This window comes from Talpa occidentalis, unplaced genomic scaffold, assembly GCF_014898055.3.
Source record: "Talpa occidentalis isolate TD23 unplaced genomic scaffold, MPIMG_talOcc4v2.1 talOcc4.12, whole genome shotgun sequence".
In the NCBI taxonomy this organism is placed as follows: Eukaryota; Metazoa; Chordata; class Mammalia; order Eulipotyphla; family Talpidae; genus Talpa; species Talpa occidentalis.
Window position 1 is genome coordinate 37,111,322 of NW_023601212.1, and position 22,587 is coordinate 37,133,908.

The 22,587-nt window shown below is 35.4% G+C and overlaps 1 protein-coding gene across 3 annotated transcripts; it reads left to right on the forward strand.

The window, feature by feature from the left end:
- Positions 1-21,877, forward strand: DCUN1D5 (defective in cullin neddylation 1 domain containing 5). 3 transcript variants are annotated; one of them, XM_037505713.2, is made up of 8 exons: positions 1-362; positions 2,908-2,999; positions 7,437-7,507; positions 7,917-8,008; positions 16,595-16,703; positions 16,790-16,894; positions 20,151-20,253; positions 21,562-21,877. In XM_037505713.2, the coding sequence occupies exons 1-8, from the start codon at positions 277-279 to the stop codon at positions 21,615-21,617; spliced, it is 714 nt and encodes a 237-aa protein (XP_037361610.1). In that variant the 5' UTR covers positions 1-276; the 3' UTR covers positions 21,618-21,877. The 3 variants fall into 3 exon arrangements, with proteins under 3 accessions (XP_037361610.1, XP_037361611.1, XP_037361612.1); XM_037505714.2 differs by lacking the exon at positions 1-362 and adding an exon at positions 4,491-4,626 and having other exon boundaries at positions 2,961-2,999; XM_037505715.2 differs by lacking the exons at positions 1-362; positions 2,908-2,999; positions 7,917-8,008 and having other exon boundaries at positions 7,475-7,507.
- The last annotated feature ends 710 nt before the right edge of the window (positions 21,878-22,587 follow it).

The window sequence follows — 22,587 nt, forward strand, 5'->3', positions numbered from 1 at the left end:
CGAGTCTGTGCCTGGTGGAGGTGGCGCGCCGGCCGCGTTCTCTTCCCGGTGTGCCCGAGGCGCCGTGCCCGCCGGAGAGGAGTGCCTCCCTCCCCGGGCAGAGAGGGGCCGGGCGGAGACCTGGGCGCGGGCGGCGGCCGCTCCGGGGCGCGCTGGAGACTGTGCTCCTGCTCTGGCTGCTGTCTCTGGGAGCCGGGTGGCAGCTCTGAGGAGTCCAAAGCCGGTGGCGCCCCCCTGCCCCGGCGCCCCTGCCCGCCCTGCCGGGGAGGGCGGAAGATGCCGGTGAAGAAGAAGAGAAAATCCCCTGGGGTGGCAGCGTCGGTAGTCGAAGACGGAGGCCTAAAAAAGTGTAAAATCTCCAGGTACCACCTCCCCCCAACCCTCATGGTTTCCTCCTTCCTCCTTTGCTGCACGGCTGGAGGAAAAGGAGGCGGGCCTGGCCTCCGGGGCTCGGGCTGAGGGAGGCGATCCCCCCTTCTGATAAACCTAGGTGGTGGGTGCGTGTCTGCGGCTCGCCTCGTGCTGGTGCCGTGCGCTCCAGCGCCTGGGGAGGGACTAGATGTGTCGGTTCCCTGGAGAGTCTCAAGCCCGCCGGGTGGGAACACGGGAATGCGCAAGCCAACTGCGCTCTTCCCCCTAACCCCCACCTCCGCCACCCTTCCCCCACCTTTCCAGACCTGGAAGTCAGTACTGTGTGGAGAAAGGAGCCGAGCAGGAGGCATCTTGACCTGACAACCTCCTCGGGAATGGTAGAAAGGAGAGCTCCGTATGCGACGATTAGTCTCCACATTTATTTTCTGCTTTAACCGAGCCGATCCCAAGTAGGAGGCCTTTTAAATCGGCGGAGCCCCAGTTTTTGGAAGTATAGAGCTTTCCACCTGAGCCAAATCCCTGTATGCAGAGTTGGGTAGATCTTGCGTGCGTTTAGTTTGCTAGCATACGGAGCGCTGTTAGCTCTCAATATAAATATTAACCATTTGAGAGCTGTTGTGTTGTAGTCTATTCTCTTGGAGAAAAGAAAACAATGCAGAGATGTAGAGCTCTTTGATCCCATTGTAACTTACCATTGAGTCTTCACAGCAACATTGTTGGATGCGAAAAATTGCAATTAAGTGTGAAGGGTGGGCTTTTTTAAAGTCCCCTTATTGGGTGTCTTTTACTATCTCAGTAGTCGATACTTGATATATAATAAGTTTAGATACTATCTTTAAAGGAAGACCATACCCAGCATTATAAATAGGAGATAATGATAGAGCCCTCCTTAAAGAGATCTGCTTAAAATGTGAGGTAGGTGACTTTAGCCCACATCTTCTTTTTTATAATTGGTTGAGGTTTTTGGCACAAGAACCTGAGTATATGTTACTATGAAAGATGATGCTGTTTTCTTCTACCACTAGATTTGACATGGCAACTCCACTAGCTCATGCTTTTTTTAAACATGCAAATTAGTTTTTAATTACTTCATTTGTAGCCATTTTAAGTGTTTAATGCATTAAAGTTATTTGCATTAAGCACATTGAAATAGCCGAGAACTCACTATTATTAGAACTCAGGTGATACTTGCTCTGTCAACGTACAATTTTAAATATACCCTTATTTTAGATTACATCATGCAGTTAATGAAGTTCTAGATTTTCTATGACATTGTGATAGTGTAACTATTTGAACTCATTGAAAAAGGATTTTCAGAAGTTCATTAAATCCTAGTGATTTATGAGCTCAACTTTTAATGACTGAAAAAAACACTGCAATAAGTTTTGGATCAATTATGTGTAATATTACTATTATTTAGGACTTTTTTTTAATTATCATGATGGAATTTAATAATACCCTTAGGTCCTAGGTCATTTTTGTTCTATCTCCAGCCAGGGAGCTGACCCACATGCACAGCAGACCTTTCTTGTCTCGCCCACTGCTCCCCCTAGTAGTGTATTTCAGTCACTCCCCTTCTGCTCCCCACTCTGTCTCTGGTGAATCCTCTCACCCCCTCCACCCCACCTCTGGCCTTACACCCCCATTCTTGTATGCATAAATAAATAAATCTTTAAAAAATAAAAATATTTGTTTTCAAAATTATATCTGTTATGGGCCTCCCCGGTGGCGCAGCGGTTGAGCGCTGGGTTGCGAAGCTGCCCGCAGACTCTGCGGCGCCGGTTCAATCCCCGGCTGCTCCCCGGCCACCGGAAGAGGGTCCCACATGGCGCGCAGACCTCTCCTGCCGCCCGCTGCTCCCCTCAGCAGTATACTTTGGTTCTTCTGCCTGCTCTGCTCCCTGCTCTGGCTCTGGTGAATTCTCTCACCCTCCCGCGCTTCTGACTGTACCCAGTGCTTGCATAAATAAATAAATCTTAAAAAAAAAATTATATCTGTTATATACAAATCTAATTTCTATGAAAATCAGAAGAATCTCGATAAAGATTTATACTTTCCCAACTACCAGTCCTGCATTGTGACCATTAGATTGAACTTCTTGGTGGTCTCTGAGATCTGGGGAAATAATTTCAGTTGATATTTTTGGCATTTAATAGCGAGCAAAGTAGAATTTGGGTTTTTTTTTTTGTTCACCAGAAATTTTTACGTAAAGACTGCATTTCAAAATGCAATAGTTAACCCCAATTTACATGGTGGCAGCAGACCTCTCCTGCCTCTCCTGCTGCTCCCCTCAGCAGTGCTTTCCATCCATCTGCCTATTCTGCTCCCCACTCTGGTGAATTGTCTTACCCTTCTGCGCCTCTGGTCTGTACCCCAGCTATTGTATAAATGAAAAATAAATCTTAAAAAATAATAATAATTGTAAAAAAATACTTTTATTATTTCGTATTGAACTTAGTAGTTCATATTGAGCCTAGCTTTTCACTAAAAGTTGAGACTTGATAAAAACTCTTAGGCATTTTTGTGTTTTCTAAGCTATTGCAGATCCCAACCCCCTGCTAGACTGATAAGTGGAGAGGAACATTTTTCAAGCAAGAAGTGCCTGGCTTGGTTTTATGAGTATGCAGGTAATGAAATTAATATAAGAAGATATCAGTAATGTGCTTTAACTTGTTTGATGTTAGCGAATGATGTATTGCAGGCTTGCTACATGTGCTGTGTTCTGGGTTCAGCATTAAGACTGAATGTTTTGGGTAGACTAAGAATTTGGTATCTTTGCAGGCTGATACTTAATATATGTAATTCAGTATATATTTAGTGGGAGTTGAGAAACTCATTTGCTGTTAAGAAAATTTATGCAGTCAGATTCACTTATTAATTTACGTCTTTTGGTAAAAGTAGAGTTGATAGTCTGGAAAATATATAGAAGACATTTCATACTTTATAGGTCTATTTTTCTTTTAAATATTCTTTTGAAATTTTTCTAAATGAGAAACGTATTTTCTGAAGGTTTTGGAAGGCATAATAAAAGATTTAAAACTCAGATATATCATTGCAAAAACACATGTATCCTTTAATTATTGCTATTTAGGTATTGCTTCTATTAGCTATGCAATAATAAATAAGAAAGTAGCCAGATATACAGTATGATAAATTCTATATTAGGAAAATGCACTGTGAGGGTTCATAGGAGGGATATATAGTCTAGCCTTGGAAGCGTTGGGGGAGTCTTCTTAAAGGATCTACTTTAGTCAAAATCCTGTAGTGGCAAAAAAAAAGTTGTAGCCCACGATGAGACTAGCTTAAAGGATAGGCTGAAGAGTTAAGCAAATTTATGCAAAAGAATACTTGTTTCCCATTTATTATTACTTATAGGCATATATGATTTTTTTTTTTAACCTTAGAATGGTTTTTGTCATCTGGAATTAACTGATTTTAAAGCTTCTCCCATTCCCCCTTATCTTTGTTTTCTTTCAGTTGCCTGCCTCCCTGGTTTTTGGTTTTCTTTTTCTCTTTTATAGCTATCATTTTCAGAGTATTTAAGATCAAACTATTGTCTTATATACACTGCTATTCAAGTTAAGACCTGAAGTATCCTCTGAATTTAAAGCATAAGTTTAGGCTAACTTTGTGGAAAGTTAAACTATTTTAGTAACCTCACTGTTGGGATCAGCTGAGTGATCTCAGAAGTATAATTTAAAAATTGTTTAGTAACAGAACAGATTGTTTCTAGACCAGAAAAACTGCTATTACTGGCATCCCAAGACAACCACTAACCTAATTTAAATGAAAGGAATTCATTTTCTTACTGACCTCCATTTAAAATGTTGACCCATTATTCAAAATGCCAGTTTTACTAGATTTCATGACACAGAGTCAGATGCTACTCATTTCATTTATAAAGGTTATTTACCATAAGATTAGTTAAAAAATTTTTTTTCATACTTTTTTGTTTTATCTTTCCTCAGTATTGTGGGTAACATAAGATTCTAATTAAATATTTCCTACATTTGTAATAGCCAGCATAATTGTTATATTTATTCCAAAAATTGTGTTAATTATATAATTTTTACTTAAAATCATTCTGTTAACTAGCCTGTGTTATCATTATTTTATAGATGAGAAAACTGAGGCTTAGATTAAGTAATTTGCCCAGGATCATACAATGACAAGAGCCAAGACTGAAAACCAAGTCATGGTGACTGTAGAGCCCATGTTTTTAACTACCGCTGTCTTAAAATGTTCGTTTTTAAAGTAAGCATGACAATTAATCTTCTTTTACAAAGAAAATATTTTATCAGTAAACGCACTTAAGATTAACTTACCTTGGTCATTCATTGAATGATTCCTTCAGTAAATGTTCATTGGGCATTCCTGTTTGCTAGGCACTTTGCTAAGTGCTGGGATACACTAGTGTAAAAGTCAGACAAAAATCCTGCCCTTAGGGGACTTGTCTTCTAGTGGGGAAGAGAGTAAATAATAAACAAGTTAATAGGATAAATACAGATTGTGGAGGTTATAAAGGTAATAGATATGGTGTGGTACAGAGAAAGTAGATTGGATGGACTTTCATTTCAAATTGGTGTCTCTGTGGAGATGAGTTAGGGCAGAGACCTGAGGAACAGGAGGAGCCAGTGTTTGCCAATAAACTGTAACTGTTCCATCTTGAAATGGGCATGTCCCTTATTAAAATGGAGATAATGGTTGTGCCTACTGAGATAATACATATAAAGCACTTAGCTCAGTACCTGGTATATAATAAGAACTAAATAATTGTTAGCTGTTGTTAAAAGGGTAGTATTACAGCATCAGATTTACTGGTATTTTAAATACTGTTCCAAAATTAACAGTATAACCCCTCTATAGCTCACATGAAAGGTGCTTTGTCATTAATTGAGCACAGTTTTTTTCCTGAGCATCTGCTATGGTTGGCATATATAACCAGGAACATTTCTTTATTGTTATAAAAAATGAAAAGTGAAAAAAATTGTTCATTTTGTTTTTTAAAAAAAATCACTAATCTTGTTGATATATTATAGGTCATGTGTGATAAGGCTGGTGTTTTGTTTACCTTGTTATAAGACCTCATTGTTGATTGATATTTAAATTAGCAAGGATTCAATAATATGCCAGACCTATTGCTAAACAAAAGCATAGAAAATGAAAAGGCACTTTCAAAGACTTATAAAGTATCAAAAAAAAAAAAAAAAGGAAGAGAATTGCAGAGACCTAATAAAGTATTCAACTGATAGAGGAGCGTGAACAAGGACAAAGAAATAATTACCACAGTTTCTTAAATTGGGTGGAAAATTGTTTTTTGCCTAAGTTAATCAAATTCAGCTTCAAAAGTTTTACTGATACTAATTTTTTTGTAAAGGTATGTTTGAAAAAGTAATTTAACATTATGCAATAGATGAGAAAGAAAATTAGTATAGACCTTGTTTCAGATTTTTATCTATCACTATTTGTATTGCTTTGGCAAAGTCACTTGACACTTTCAGGAAGATCTTAAATATTTCACATGTCTATATAACATAATTTAACTTGATTGTAATTAAATTTTAGTCAATAACTAATCCCCCACGTTCCAGGGAGGCTATAATTTTTGACAGTAGCATATTTTGTGACAAATTTCTACAAGTTGTTCTTCTAATCTCTGATAATGGCTGCTTCGAGAGCAGCTTTGCTTTCTTGATGCATGAGAAAAATTGGTTTCTTCCATTAAATTTTTATCTGATCTTTACTTTCATTCAAGCCACACATGAGGATGCATATTCAGTTATGTTTTGGTAACTGCCTTATTGTATATGTATGTTTTTAAGTTAAAATTAGCATAGTCTCATTAAAAAATCCTCCACGTATATATTAAGAAGTGTAAGTTTCTTGTTAATTACCACCTGCTTTAACTTTTAACACCTCACTGCATAAATAAGTACTTATTTAAACCAAAAGTTTAAATAAATTCCAGACCATGTGTTAAGGTCATCTTAGCAGCCTGGATCTCCTCTGAGAAATAGATTGGCCACAGCCTGGATGGCTGCATTCTGCTGTTAAGGAAATATATAGGACATGGGCTTCATGTTGTGCTGGTGACCTGATGAAGATGATGTAAAATACCAGCTGGGCAGCCATAGTTTAGTCAATGATTTATAAAGATGAAGCATTTTCAGCCCTTAAGGAAGGAAAACAAAAGTTTCTCATGGGCGCATTAACACTAATAATTTAATATTGTTTTTAAAGGCCAGTGTGGTAAATTTAAGTTTACAGTACTTCATATTGTTATAACATTTGTTTATCTAATGGCAAGACACCTAGCAGTGAAATAATTGTATTTTGGGAATATGACAATTGGTGTCCTCACTTGGTGTCCTCACAATTGTCCTCACAATTGGTGTCCTCAATATTTAGCGTTATTGAGGGAGAAAAATACACATTATTGGACAAATAGTAGATATAAGGCAATTGAGGGATTAAATTTTTGTTCTATGTTAAGGTAACAAACTAATGCCCTGTTATTTTAGAAGCAAAACAATAAGGAAAAGATTCCCTTTCTTAAATAGGAATGTAGTAATTTCCTCATTTCCCACGTGTATCTTCATAAAATAGTAAATTTTATTTTGGTGTATTTCAAAAGGGTAATGAATACCCTTTCGTTTTAGTAAGCAAACAAATACTCTCTGATTACTGTTACAGGCTGTGTATTGGTGCTGCTACACTTTAGTAGAATGAGGAACTCAAACTTTTCTTTATATTCATATATTGCCAAAATTTTTCTTAAGAGAATATTCTATGTTTTCTTAAACGATAGATTCAAGTTATGGCACAAACTAGTGATTGATATTAGTGCTGCATTGATTTTATTTCTTTAGTAATGTGGCATTCAAAGAATATTTCAAAAATTTTTAAATAATATTTGTACCTTGTCAAAGAAAAAGTCAAAATTCAAATTGAGTTATTTGCAGAAATTGTTATGGTATGTTTACAAATGACTTTGATACAATGACTTATGTTTTATGTTGATATTAAATTATAACAAAATATATAAATTATTTTTGTCTTTGAAGGTCCTGATGAAGTTGTAGGGCCAGAAGGAATGGAAAAATTTTGTGAAGACATTGGTGTTGAACCTGAAAATGTATGTTTTATTTCTAAGTAGAATGGAATACAAGTGGGATATAGCATATATGTAAATTTCTAGAAATTGGGAAACTTTTTATATGAAGATTTTGTTTCTTCATGTTTAATATTTTAAATTTTCATTTAGGTGTATTTTAAATCAGTTTTAAGTTGGACAAGTGTTCTCTTTCTTGATCCAAATGTCATGTGTTAAAGAGTGAGAGAGAGTCAACCTTTAGAAACTTGCAGCTTTTTACTTTTAAGAAATTGGCCCATCTAATTTCTTTATAGTTAATAATTCCAGAGGTTATACTCTTTAATAGTTGAAGGATGGAAATAGTTGTATAAAAATGCTCTCCATGATAAATATAGACATGATTATCTCTATGCTGACTTTTCCCCTATCCTTTATGTTCTGTTCTTTCCAGATTATTATGTTAGTTTTAGCGTGGAAATTGGAGGCTGAAAGCATGGGATTTTTTACCAAGGAAGAATGGTTAAAGGGGATGACTTCATTACAGTAAGACATTTTTTTAAACAACAAATTTGATGGCCTATTTGAAGATCTTAACTGATATTTTGTGCTTCATAATTTTCAGGAGTAAGGTTTCACCTTAAAATAATCAAATTGGTATGGTCTATAATAATCAGTTTGGAATTGACAAAATTTACATTGTGGTCTTGATAAAATGAACACTTAGTCATTTATCATATTCTCTGAGAAAGCACTTCAGTGTAATTCTTTTAAAATTCATAGCTCTTGGTTGGTGAATTAAAGGTCCTATCACAGCTACTCACACGTTGTTTAAGCAATACATAGAAAGTAGAATTCTGTGTAAGGAGTTTGTCATTTGAATAGTCCTAAATTCTGGGGCTTCTGTCTGCTCTTTTATATTTGATTGAAGAAAAGAAATTTGAAGATAGAGTTACATACAAATTCTTTTTTGCTAAATGACTATCATAAAGAACAAAAGTAGAAATGAATGGCTTCTATTCAGCCTTGATCAATGTAGGATGCTGCCATTTCATATTCCTGATGTTCATGTAGGATATTATTAGTTATCAACATTCTGAAATGGTGGAGGCAAAACTGGGCATTAATGAGCCATATGCTTTCCTGTGGTGATTGTGCTGATATTATTACATTTATTTTTCACTCCTTGTTTGTCTATCCTTGAATCTCAAAAACCTGGTTATTTTTTGAAGTGTATTTATTTATAATCTAATTTAATTTTTTTTATTTGCGTTTCAGAGTCTGATTCTTTATAATTATTCTTTTAACCAGCGTTCACACAGATATTTAATGTATGGAGGGTGGCAGGGGGAAAGATGGTAAAACTTTTGCTCATAGGAACCCAATTGTAATTTCTAGAATATAATACAAAATCAACCCTCTCACTTCCATTATTCATAGATGAGGGGTCTGAGACTCAGACAGGTGAAGAAAATACCTGCCAAAGATTATACAATTCCTTAGTAGCAGAGGAAGAAGCTAGAATTTAAATGTCCTGATTATCAGTCTACCTAACTGTACTTCCTGTTGCAGCTTTCTTTTGTATGTACACTAACATGCTTTATAAAATAGAGGGCCATTATTAAACTTCTAAATGATAGTATTTGTAACCAACACTGAATTCTGTCATTCATCTAGGTGTCAAAATTCTTTGGACTACTTACCACCAATTTGATTGGCTTTCTAGAGAAATACGAAATATACAAGAGTACGCAAAGAATATAAACTAGTTTTCATGTAGCCTGTTTCATTAAAATTTATATCAGTTACAACATGACTTATTAATCATAAGCTATTTTATTTACCCCTATAACTACTTCCTCCACTTCCATGACTGTTTTTTTGTATACAGTAGTCCCACCTTATCTGCAGGGACTATGTTCCAAGACCCTCAGTAGATGCCTGAAAGCTCAGATACTAAGGAATCCTATGTATGCTATGATTTTTCTTAAACTACATACCTATGATAAAGTTTAATTTATAAATTAGCCACAATAAGATTAACAGCAGCAATAAAATAGAGAAATTATAACAATATACTGTAATAAAAGTTATGTGAATGTATTGTGTGTCATTTTCAAAATATCTTAATGTAGTATTTTCAGACCAAGGATAAGTGAAACCAAGAATAAGGGGGAGACTACTGTACTGATTCTTTGAGTATCCCAGTTAACTAGTACGTGTATATTTTAAGACTATTTATACAGCGCTTCCATAACTGAATTACCTTTCTTTTTGTGTGAAATAATTTTTAAGAGTATGAATTTGTGTTTACTTGAATTTAAATGGCCATTTTATAAGTTTTATGTGGTGTAATTGCTTTATGTAGTTTTTGTTCTATATACTTTTCGTCATACAATAATAATCAAATTTCCCTTCAAACCATATGTAATTTAGTGGACATTATAATAAACCATTGACAGTTTAATTGTAGTCTTGGTAAAATACTCCACTTGTCATATTCTCCGAGAAAGTACTTCAGTGCAGTTCTTTTAAAATTCATAACACTTGGGTGAAATTAGAGGTCCTGTAAAAAGTTACTCACAGGTTGTTTGAGCAATAGGTAGAATATAGGATTCTATGTAAGGAGTTTGTTCTTTGAGCAGTCCTAAGTTCGAGGGCTCCTCTGTCTTCAATTTTATGCTTGATTGAAAAGAGAAATTTGAAAATAGTGTTACATGACACATAAGTTCTGTTTTGCCAAATGAATATCATAAAGAACAAAAGTAGGAATGAATGCCTGATTGTGATCATTTGTAAGTGGCGTAGTAAAGCATAAGATGTAACTCCTGCCCTTGAGTTACAGTCTAGTATGCCAGGGAAGACGTTACAGAGCTATCACCATAACCATACACCCTGGGAGAGTGTGACAAGTGCTAGAGTAAAAGTACAAAACACTGGAAAATATATAAACACAATAATGCAGGTGCTAATTAGGATCCTATTAGCTGAACAGACAGGAAACTCTCAGTAGGTATGGCAGATGAACTGGACCTTGAATGATTAGTATTTTGAGGGTCGAGGGTTTGTCAGAATCATAAGGTACAGAAAGAAAATTGACAAAATAGGTTTAAATTCCAAATAGTTGGGTTAATGACTACATTTTGAAGGACTTTGACATTTTAAAGAGCTAAATCACATTTTGGGAAACCATTGTGGAATTTGAGAACAAACTCCAATTTGTTTTTGGGATCATTGTTAATAGAGCATTTAATTGTTTAAATGTTTTAAAGTTCTAGACTCGTTTGAGAACGTTATGAAAACTCTGGACATTATCCCTGCTAACGTGCACGTGTGGTGTTACATTACAAAGTTTTACATGGCTCATCTTCTCACATTTAAGATTCCAAGAATACTTGCAGACTTGTTCTGACATAACTTGCTGGAGTGGAGAATTTTCTCATATCTGCTATCTGACCATTTGGTGCTAGAGCAAGGGTGAAATACCATGCTGGTAGCGAAATCTGTGAGCATAGAACTTTGAAAAGACTACTTGGTTATGATAACCAAAAAGGCAAGAGAAAAGCACCTGACAAGAATGGTACTAACTGCTGCCCGCCACTAGTTATGAGTTGTACACTTTCTGGTCTCCATATTGAGCTCTGAACTTTGAATATTAAAGGAAATGTTCTGGTTTGGCTTTCTTTAGGAGAGAGGGCAATGAGGAACATGGATAAGGTTTCTTTTTTGCTGGGGATAGAAGAGTAATATAGCTGGGGTGCTATGGTGTGTGACTACCATTTATGTAGCATTTGGGTTCTACAAGTTTAAGTAATTGCCTAAAACTATATAGCTTGGAATGAAGAAGTGGGAATTTAAACCAATCTGTTTGACTTGAAACTTGGTTCTTCACTTTATGTCTCTCATAAGCTAGTTGAGATCACATAAGTAATAGTGTTGCTGTGTGTACCTGTGGAATATAAAATTACTTGGAAAAGATTGTAATTTCTTGGATTTTTATCTCCTTAGTGACCTGTCAGTCACTGTTATAATGTTTGAACTATATTTCCCACTATCTTTACCTAGATGGAAATTTTGAAACTTTCTGTAATTAAATACACTTCTATTTTGCTTTTGTTTTTGCTATTTGTACCTTTATTTAACAGATAATTTGGGGATGCGTCTATATGCAAGATGCCCTATTTCATGCTATGAGACTGATTTTCAATTTTAGTGTATGAGCTGCCAAAGCGAGTGCAAGAATGATTTTCAAACTCAGGAGAGAAGGAACTTGTGAACGTAGGCAGGCATCCTTTTTTGCCCTCCTGAATCTCAAGTCTGTTAAGAGTCTACATGAGCTATTGTGTGAAACTATGAGTCACAAAACTTTTTAAAAAATGTGAAAATCTCTAGTTCAAGATGCTACAAAGATTTAGAAAATTTATAATTTAGAAAATTATGCCCCTACTTAAGATAGATCATGACAGGGAAGGTGGGTCATGACAAGAAGAGAGTCCCCAAAAGTAGATACTTAGATGTATTAGTGCCCTCTGAAGATGCTTAACTGATAACTCTGACAACCTTGAAGGCTAAAGCTGGAATTTTCATATAAGCGAGCTGGCATTTCCCTAAGGATATCTACCTATTCCAAGCCCCCTATCATCTGTCTACTACCCTGTCCCGCATGTTGGGAACAAGAGACCAATTTCAATACCAGAGTGGGGTAAAAATCAGGTCAGATAAATGTTAAACCTATTCAATAGATGCAGATTTGACTGCCTGGCTTGATTCTACTTAAAATCAAAGGTTAATGGACTTATAACTGAAAAGATTACCAGTAAGAAGTATGCAGATTTAGGGCTGGAATTCATTATTTGTATAACACACACCAAAAATGTATTTTAAAATTTTCCCATGTAAATAGTGCTCCCATCTGTGTAGTAGAAACAATTGTTCTGTAGAGGTATGCATTTTTAACAAAAGCCTTAATTTCTGCTGAGAAGGGCTCAGTGAAGGTTAGTTAACTATTACAAAATTACCAAACATAATTGTAATAAGTCTTAAACTTCAAAGTTAGACTCTTGAAGACAAGAATTTTGAATTTTCACAATCTCAGTATATCCTTAAAAAATTGGCCTCAGATGATTAGATTTCAAATAATTTAATTCCTAAAAGTGAAAAAATAAAACATTTAAATTGAATGACATAGAAAGGAGATACATAGACATCAATAAAGTAGGAATCTAGGGAAATAGATCTATCTGATAGCTAAGGAAAATAGGAAAGGTTAAGACACAAACATAGTGGTTAAATTTTTTCTTCTTACTGTTCAGTTTTTAAGTTTTTATTTTAGGTATGAGTCCTTTACAAAAAATGGTTGCAAATATTTTCTCTTTCCCTTCCTGGGTTTTTATTCTCTTACAAAGACTTTGTAGAACAAAAGTTACAAATTTTGATGAAATCCAGCTTTATTTAATCTTTCCTTAAGTGGATTGTGCTTTTGAAATTTATTGCCTAGCCCTAGATCCTGGGAATTTTTTTTTTTTCTACAAGTTTTATATTTTTACATTTTACATTTAAGTTAGGATGATGCATTTTGGGTGAGACAGGTTTTGATTTATCTCTGCATATGGGTGTTCACTTGTTCCATTTATGAAAAAACTTTAATTGAATTGATTTTACACCTTTTCAAAAATCAGTTGGATATATTTATGTGTGTATGTGTTTCTGGTAACATTGATCTGTTTCTGAACCTGCTAATTCCAGAGTATGGATTACTATAATTATAAACTACACATAAACCTTGAAATCAGCCAGACTGATGGATCTTGATTCAAAACTACTTCAGTTATTCTAGTTCCCCTGCTTTTCCAAAAATGTTAGAATAACTGTATCTACAGAAAATCTTTCTGAAATTTTGGCTATGCCACATATGGATTTAGGGAAAATTGACATCCTTACTATTTTGAATCTTCCAATACATCGAAGATCGATGTGTCTCCAGTTTTAGGTGTTTGATTTCTTTCATCTGTCATGTGTTGCTTTGAGCATATAAGTCCTGTACATGTTAGAATTACACCTAAGTGTATTTCATTTTTATTTTGTTATAAATAGTGTTGTATTTTTAATTTCAGTGTCTATATGTTCATTACTAATAATGTAGAAATACAATTTTTAATATATTTGTCATGTATATAACATGTCTGTAACTTTGCTGAACTTATTCTAAGGGTTTTGTTTTTTTCGTGGGATGGGGAGTTATATATGTATTCCTTGGGTTTTCTACATATATAATCACGTCATATAATTTTGACATGAAATAGGAAATCAGAACAGTTTTATTTCTTTTCTCGTCTGTATATCTCTTATTTCCTGTCATTGACACATTGTATTGACTAGAACTTTTCCTGTTGTGTTGAGAGTGGACATCTGTTCTTGTTCCCAATCGTACAGGGAAAACATTCAGTATTTCACCATATTAAGTGTATTGGCTATAGGTGTTCATGATTGTTCTGTATCAAGTGGGTGGGAGTTCTCTATTCCTGTTTCTCTCAAGTTTTTGCATGATTGAGTATTAAATTTTTGAAATGCTTTTTATACATTGAATCACATAGTGCAGTTTTTCTTTTTCAGCCTGTTACTATTGTGATTATATTTATATTTTTGATTATTGAATCAATTTTGTATATCTGGAATAAATTCCCCTTGGTTATGGCTTAAAATTATTTTTACATATTGCTGAATTCTCTTAGCTAATACTTTGTTAAAGATTCATGAGGGATATTGATCTACAATTTTCCTTTTTATTGAACTTTTATCAAGATAAAACATTATATTAAAAATGTATTATTTTTCCAATAATACTTATCAAAACTGTGGCTGCACGGGCCTCCCCTGGTGGCACAGGCGGTTGAGCACTGTACTGTGAAGCTGTCAATAGCCTCTGCAGCGCCGGTTCAATCCTGGCCTGCTGATGAGAGTCCCACATGATAAAACCTGTGGCTGCAGCTACCTTACTACTTAGAGGGAAATCTGTAGTCTTAAATGTCATGTTACAAGAAGATGAAAAAAGCTTGATCAGGTACCTACTTTTAAAAGTTAAAGGGCCAACCCAGAGAAAGAAGATAAGTGATAAAAAGATGTCTAGACATTAGAAAAGGTTTTAAGTAATATAATCAACGTTTAAATGAAAATATATTTGAAACAAGCAGATGTTAGAAAATTATATAAATGATCAAAATTAAAAGAAATGGAAAATCTCAGTGGTCTTACAACAGTTAAAAATGTTGATTTGGTAGCCTTCTCAATTTTTTTTTGTGTGAGTTTGGAAAACTATAATTCCAATGCTTAGGAAACTGCTCCAAAAAAAGGTAAAAAGCATCATTTCACTTTTCTGAGACTTATTGCTATAAATTTGTTGACAAAACTAGCAAAGAAGTGTGAGTGGATGAAATTTGACTTATGGTAGTAATGCAAAATTTAAGCAACATTAGAAAATTTTCTGAAATATTTGTATCTTAATAAATTTTTTTTTTTTTTAAGATTTATTTTTATTTATTTATACAAGCACTGGGTACAGTCAGAAGCGCGGGAGGGTGAGAGAATTCACCGAGCCAGAGCGGGGAGCAGAGCAGGCAGAAGGACTGAAGTACACTGCTGAGGGGAGCAGCGGGCGGCAGGAGAGGTCTGTGCGCCATGTGAGACCCTCCTCAGGTGGCCGGGGAGCAGCCGGGGATCGAACCGGCGCTGCAGAGGCTGCGGGCAGCTTCGCAACCCAGCGCTCAACCGCTGCGCCACCGGGGAGGCCCTATCTTAATAAAATTTTAAGTTATTTCATACCACATTGTTGATATCGAATAGTGAAAGTCTTAGTTAAATTAAGAATTCTAGATGTCTGTACTTCATGAGAAGTATATCAGTGTTTTGTTTTGTTTTGTTTGTTTGTTTTTTTTGTGGGACCCTTGCCAGCGGCTGGGGAACCAACCCGCGCTGCAGAGGCAGCTGGCAGCCACACAGCCCAGTGCTCAACTGCTGCACCACCAGGGGAGGCCCATATCAGTGTTTTTTTATCTTAAAATTTAGAACACTGAAACTAAACATTAGATAGATCAGGAAAAAATTATACTATATGTTATCCTTTCATTAGAGTCAGATATACTCTTTTAAGAAGGAAAGATGCAGATTGTGTCCTGCTTGATCAGTTACACAGACCAGGGATGCAGGTGCACTTTCCTATGCAGTACAAATGATTACTTCCCCCTAATCTGATGGAAGATAGTCTCAGTGATGAGTAATACTTTGTCAAAGTGGAGGGGGACAGCATTTTAAGTAGGAGAAATAGCATTTGCTAAAGCTTAGCTGTTTCATTTGAGAATGGTAAGTGAAACTGATATAACTTGAGCCCAGTACAGATAATGGTACCTGGTAGAAGATGAGACAAGATTGAGTCCAAATGTGAAAGGCTTCATCTTCCTCCACTCTTGCTAAATAGTGGAATACATCAACCCAGGGAGCATCAGAAAGCCTGTAAAAATTTTTAGTATCCTAGCTACACAACTTCTTATATTTATTTTCTTCTCTTTTAGAAAAAATATGTATAACTTATTTGTGTGCTTTTGCATATGTACCTTACTTAAAGTTAGGTACTTAACACTAATCTATTTTTTGTTCACTAAAAATGTAGGCATTGGAACTTATAATTGACCCACTAATGTATTTCCTCTGTGTTACATTCTGAACTTTTAAAACCATTCGTGGCTAATCTTTCACCAAGCTGTTGCCTAAGAACTGTCCAAAGAAATACAATTTCATTTGCTTGGTCATCTTTTTTACTTTGTATGTGGTAAAAGCACATTTTAATACATGTCTATTTAAGAGATATTTGTGATTCTAGTAGCGTTTTGATTTTTTTTTAAATAAAGTTATTGGAGTGAACTTTCACCAATTGCCAAGTTTTCTTTTACCTTTTTTCTGTTGCTTTGGTAGATACCAGGCAACAAGTTTGTTTGCTACTCTGAATTTCTGAATCATAATTTTAAACCTAAACTAACTTCCTAAGTACATTAACTTCTTAATGCATTTCTTCTAACCTCCTAAAGATACTTTCATTTAATTATTTTGATTATGTAATGTGTTTGATTTTTTTAATTTAAGGTGTGACTGCACAGAAAAATTACAGAACAAGTTTGACTTTTTGCGCTCACAGTTGAATGATATTTCATCATTTAAGAATATCTACAGATATGCCTTTGATTTTGCAAGGGTAGGTACAATTTCCCTGTTTTGTAATTTAATTATTTTTTAATCTTGACACCATACTTAAGAAATTTTTTTTACTTGTGTTTTTAGGATAAAGACCAGAGAAGTCTTGACATTGATACTGCTAAATCTATGTTAGCTCTTCTGCTTGGGCGGACATGGCCATTGTTTTCAGTATTTTACCAGTACCTGGAGGTATGTATGTTTTCTTTACTATTCTGTACTATTTTTTTCCCCCAGGGTATTCTAAGACTTAATCTGATTGAAAAAACACCCTTAGGGAAATAGTATTTTTAATACTGTGCTTGTATAAAGGTCTGAGTATTAGAAAAATTCTGTTAAGGGACTCCCCAGTGGTGCAGGGGGTTAAGTCACAGCACTATGAAGCAATCCACAGCTACTGCAGCACAAGATTGATCCCCAGCCAGGGAGATGACACACATGGTGCAGCAGACCTCTACTATCTCTCCCACTGCTCCCCTCAACAGTGTATTTCGGTCAGTTCACCTGTTCTGTTCCCCACTCTCTCTGGTGAATCCTCTCACCCCCTATATCTCTGGCCTGTACCCCAGTTCTTGTATGCATAAAATAAATCTTTAAAAAAAAATTCTGTTAAAATAGGTTCATATCTCCTACAATTTTTAGAGGAGTCCATTTTCATTAATATATTCTATACATAAGATATTTTAATTCCATCCCTTGCAAGTGCTTCACCATTCCCCAAGAAATATATTTTTTGCATGTTCTTGATACAAAATTAGTTTTTCATACTTTTGGCAAGAGAGACTTCAGCTCAACCTTTTGAATCAGGTTCTTTCTGTTACACAGGATCTTGGACTGAAAGCCATATAAGTTGTGTTGATAAAAACTTTAGTAGCTTATGCCTGCCAATATGAAGATGGTTAGATAGTTTATTTAAATTTATTAATTGCTTTAAAAAAGATACTAAATTTATGAAATCCTTTTTTGAGAAGGATTATCATAGCGCTTGCCATAGGCAGTGGTTTTCAATGATTGTCCTTTTTTCTATGGATTCTTTTAGGTTTTCTAGTATTCTCAATTTTAGGCTTTTTGGTATAGTGCTCACCATTTTTTGAATATGGGTATTTTTGCTTTGAAAATAATTTCTCATAAGGTTGATTGCTTATCATAGTATGTTCCCCAGAGAAGGTTTGATTAAAGCTTGAGATGAGAGACAGTGGTATGAGAAGGTTTTAAGGATTTTGAGAAGGTCTTATGGTTTTGAGAAGGTTTTATGGAAGGTGAATAGATTTTGCGCATACTTAAATCTTTAAGCTTAATAAAGCAATTTTTTTTTACCTTGTTATATATTTAATTTTTTTATTATAAATTTTATTTTTATATTCCCCATACAATTGCGACCCCCTTATTTTGACCCCAATCCCTCCCTTCCTCCCACCCCCCATAGATTGTCTCTGGTTCATAGTTGTTTGTTGGTTTTGATTTTTACTTTCTTATAGTTATTCTTTTTCCTGGTCCCTTATTTAAGTTTTCTAGATTCCTGCTATGACTGAGACCATCCGGTATTTTTCTTTTTCTTTCTGGCTTATTTCGCTGAGCATAAGCCCTTCCAGCACCATCCATGTTGCTGCAAATTGCATGTGTTTATCTTTTTTGAATGCTGAGTAGTATTCCATGCTCTATATGTACCACATCTTCTTGATCCAGTCATCTATTTTTGGGCATTTGGGTTGTTTCCAAAGCTTAGCTATTGTAAACAGTGCTGCTATAAACATAAATTTCAATGTCATTCTTCAAAGAAATAGAACAATTATTGATGAAATTCATATGGAATCACCAAAACCCCCGAATAGCCAAAGCTCTCCTGAAAAAAAAAAAGAAGGGAATGGAGGCATCACACTCCCAGACTTCAAACTATATTACAAAGCCATAATCATCAAAACTGCATGGAATTGGAACAAGAACAGACACACAGACCAATGGAATTGAATAGAAAATCCAGAAATAAACCCACAGATTTATGGTCAACTAATCTTTGACAAAGGAGCAAAGAATATGCATTGGAGTAAAGAAAGTTTGTTCAATAAATGGTGCTGGGAAAACTGGGTCGCTACATGCAAAAGAATGAAGCTTGACTACTACCTCACACTATACACAAAAACCAACTCAAAATGGATTAAAGAACTAGACATAAGACCTGTAAACATAAAATACATAGAAGGAAATATAGGCAAAACACTGCATGATATGCACATCAAAGACATCTTTACAGACACATCACCCAAAGCAGTGATAGTAAAGGCAAAGGTAAACAGCTGGGACTACATCAAATTAAAGCAATTGTTTTTAATGGGCCCTTTCTCCTATTAGTAGTTGTTTTTTGTTTTTTTGGTTTTTTTTTTTTAAAGATTTATTTATTTATTTATACAAGCACTGGGTACAGTCAGAAGCGCGGGAGGGCGAGAGAATTCACCAGAGCCAGAGCGGGGAGTAGAGCAGGCAGAAGATTTATTTATTTATTTATACAAGCACTGGGGACAGTCAGAAGCGCGGGAGGGCGAGAGAATTCACCAGAGCCAGAGCGGGGAGTAGAGCAGGCAGAAGGACCGAAGTACACCGCTGGGGGGAGCAGCGGGCAGCAGGAGAGGTCTGCGTGCCATGTGGGACCCTTCTCCGGTGGCCGGGGAGCAGCCGGGGATCGAACTGGCGCTGCAGAGGCTGCGGGCAGCTTCGCAACCCAGTGCTCAACCACTGCGCCACCGGAGAGGCCCCTCTCCTATTAGTAGTTTTGGATAAAAATAAATGTAATTGAATGTAAACATACCTCTAACGAGCTGAGAAGTGAATGGAATATTTGTCACATACTTGTTATGTGGACGATGTTCTACAAAAATTGTATTTTTTAATCATTATAATTTATAACAACATTTTGAATTAAGTTGTATCCCCAATTAGCAAATGAGGAAATGGGTTCTGCCATATAACTTTCCCATGAGCACATAAATAAATGCCAGACATGGGATTTCAGCCCAGGTTTTTATTCTTTACACTGCCTTTAAATATGTTTGCTTCAAAATGCAAATAAATATAGATCTCATGCAAAGAAATGATTTACTGGGAAGCAGCAGAAGGAGACTTAGTAGCTATTGAAAATGAGTATCTGGGCGTTGGTGGCTACACAGGTATATACATAGGTTAAAGACTTACTGAGTTATTTACCCGTACTAGTAATGCCCTTGATGCTCTTGTTAGTCCTCAAAAATGAAAGAAAAATAAAGGAAAAATTAAATTGGATGATGTTAACATGTAAATGCTCCTAGGGATTCTCCTAGAAACACAAAACAATTTTAAAGAGGAATGAATATTTTTGGATCAAATCACAATAAAAGTTAAGCCTAATAAGATTGAAGCCAAGCACTAAAAATTAATGTTTGTTCTATAATGCAAGCATGTGTATTGTTTTCTGCAGCAATCAAAGTATCGTGTTATGAACAAAGATCAGTGGTACAATGTATTAGAATTCAGCAGAACAGTCCATGCTGATCTTAGCAACTATGATGAAGATGGTGCTTGTAAGTATAATACTTGGCTTTCCTATGAAAATAAAATTCTTAAAACTAGTAAATGAAAATATGCATTTGTGTAGCATTACCATAAGGATTAAATTTCCTGATAGTAACTTTTATCATTTAGTTGTGGATCTTCCAAAAATAAAGTAAATCTGTGAAATTCTTGAAATCTTTCAAATTAAAATGTCTCTCCATACTCTGGTGAAAAGACCAGAATGATATAAATCAGAACTTTGAAGTGAAGACAAAATTTTCTGTAACTATAGATTGTTTTCAGTTCCTACCACTGTTTTGGTTACATGTGGCACCTTAATGTCTCAAAGGATTACATAGATAGGTGCATTCCTATAATTGTAAACTGAAATTATGGACTTTTTTCTGTTAACCCTGAAGTTATAAAATACTGAAGATAGGATAACTTTCTTCCTATATAAGTTGTGTCCTCTCCCTACAAAATGGTATAAAATTTATTATTTTTAGAATAATATCTGTAGCAATAAACTGGCAGCCCAGAGGGCTATATATAGCCTGCCAACATGTATATGTATGTGTGTTTTGACTAACATTTAAAGCTGAAAGATGTATAAAAATGCAACTTGCAGATTTGCCTGAAAAAATCTGACAAAACTTCCTATGTTCTTTCTTGGAACTAGAGGCTAGAGCCAAATAGTGGCTCATGTTTGACTTGGTTTCCAGTTTGCTGGCCCTCAGAATGCCAACAGCCTAGGCTATTTTTCACCTGTTATTTATTGTACTTGTCTGCTATTTTCTTTGCAGTAGAGAAATATGTATGTTAGAAGCAGAAGGGAAAAAATAAACCACTAGGAGATTAAGTGATTTTAAGGAAATAGAGCAAGCATGTTTGTGGCACTGAATTTTCCTACATTCTTAACTTGTAAATAGTGAGATCATTTAAATGGCCAACCTGGCTTCTATAGGCAAGTAAGTTTGGAGACACGACCACCCCCCGCAGCATTTTAAAAATATCTTTATAGAGTAGTTCAGAATTAATGATTAAACTGCCAAAAACTATGGACAGTTAGAATAAAGAGGAATAGTGACTTAGTTATTGTAGATTTTATGAAACGCCTTGAGAAGAAAGTTGCTATGAGTACCCATTGTGGAAAGTGCCTTATTAAACAATTTTAAAACTGCCTAAGAAAGCACCATAAGTTGGAGGAGGCTGGAAGTAAAAACCTGCAGAAGGTAAGGCAAAAGCCCTTGTCACCACAAACCTCTTGGGGACTTTGCTTTATAGTTGGAGAGATGAGTTCATTAAATTTCTAACAAAAATTGTTTCTTTATTTCTAGGGCCTGTTCTTCTTGATGAATTCGTTGAGTGGCAAAAAATCCGCCAAACATCATAGCAAGAACTATTGTGAAGAAAATGCACACCTTTTCACCCCACATGCATACAAACTAATGAGATGAGGGAGGAAAACCCATGGGGTGCATTTTCATTCCTATGAAAGACTTCTCATAGTACTTGTTTTTCCTTTTTTTTAAAGGAAGTTTTCTTGTTACATGTGATGGGCATTGAGCCATACCTCTTCTGAGACTGAATATTCAAGTTTTTGTTTTATGTTGATAACGTTTATTTCAGAACAATAAAGATTCAGATTTGTGACAAAGGCCTTAAAGTGAAGATGTCCCTTGGGTGTCAGAGTGATATTTATTTTTATAAATTAAATTATTGGATTTTTGAGGTTCTAACTCATGAATTTGTAGAATTTTAAAGATTTTAAACAGTCTTAATACTTGGCAATGTGGTCTGCTGATGGTGTGCCTCATTATATTCACCTCTGCACAATTAGGAAGACTACTGGCCTTCTGGGATAATGATATTCTGATGCAGCTAATAAACATTTCTGGATGCTGGAAGCTCTGGGCTCCTGTGAAAGCTGTCACAGTCCAATGCACATACTTTATCTGAAGAATTCAGAATTGAAAGATTGTGTCTAGTTTCTTTGTTTTCTGTCCATTAAACAGTATTGTCAATAAGCATAAATCAGCATTACATGTATGTTCTTAATGTCAATTTTAAGTTTTCTGTATTCCTTCCATTGAAAAATTCCATTTTGAAAGAATAGATCCATAAATTAATGGTCACCAAATCAGATAGCCTCCTTAGAGAATTAGAACCAGCATTGGAGCTTGTCATCATTACCCTCATCTTATAATTAGTGACATTGATGTAATCTCTGCCATTTTATGAAATAGGGAGTTCTGTTGAAAGCTTTTTTGGTCTTAAGATAACCTTAGCTCTAATGTAGAGTTGTGATAGACTTAGACAAGAAGATAAATAAGGAATCACGAGAGAATGGGTGAAATGTGCAC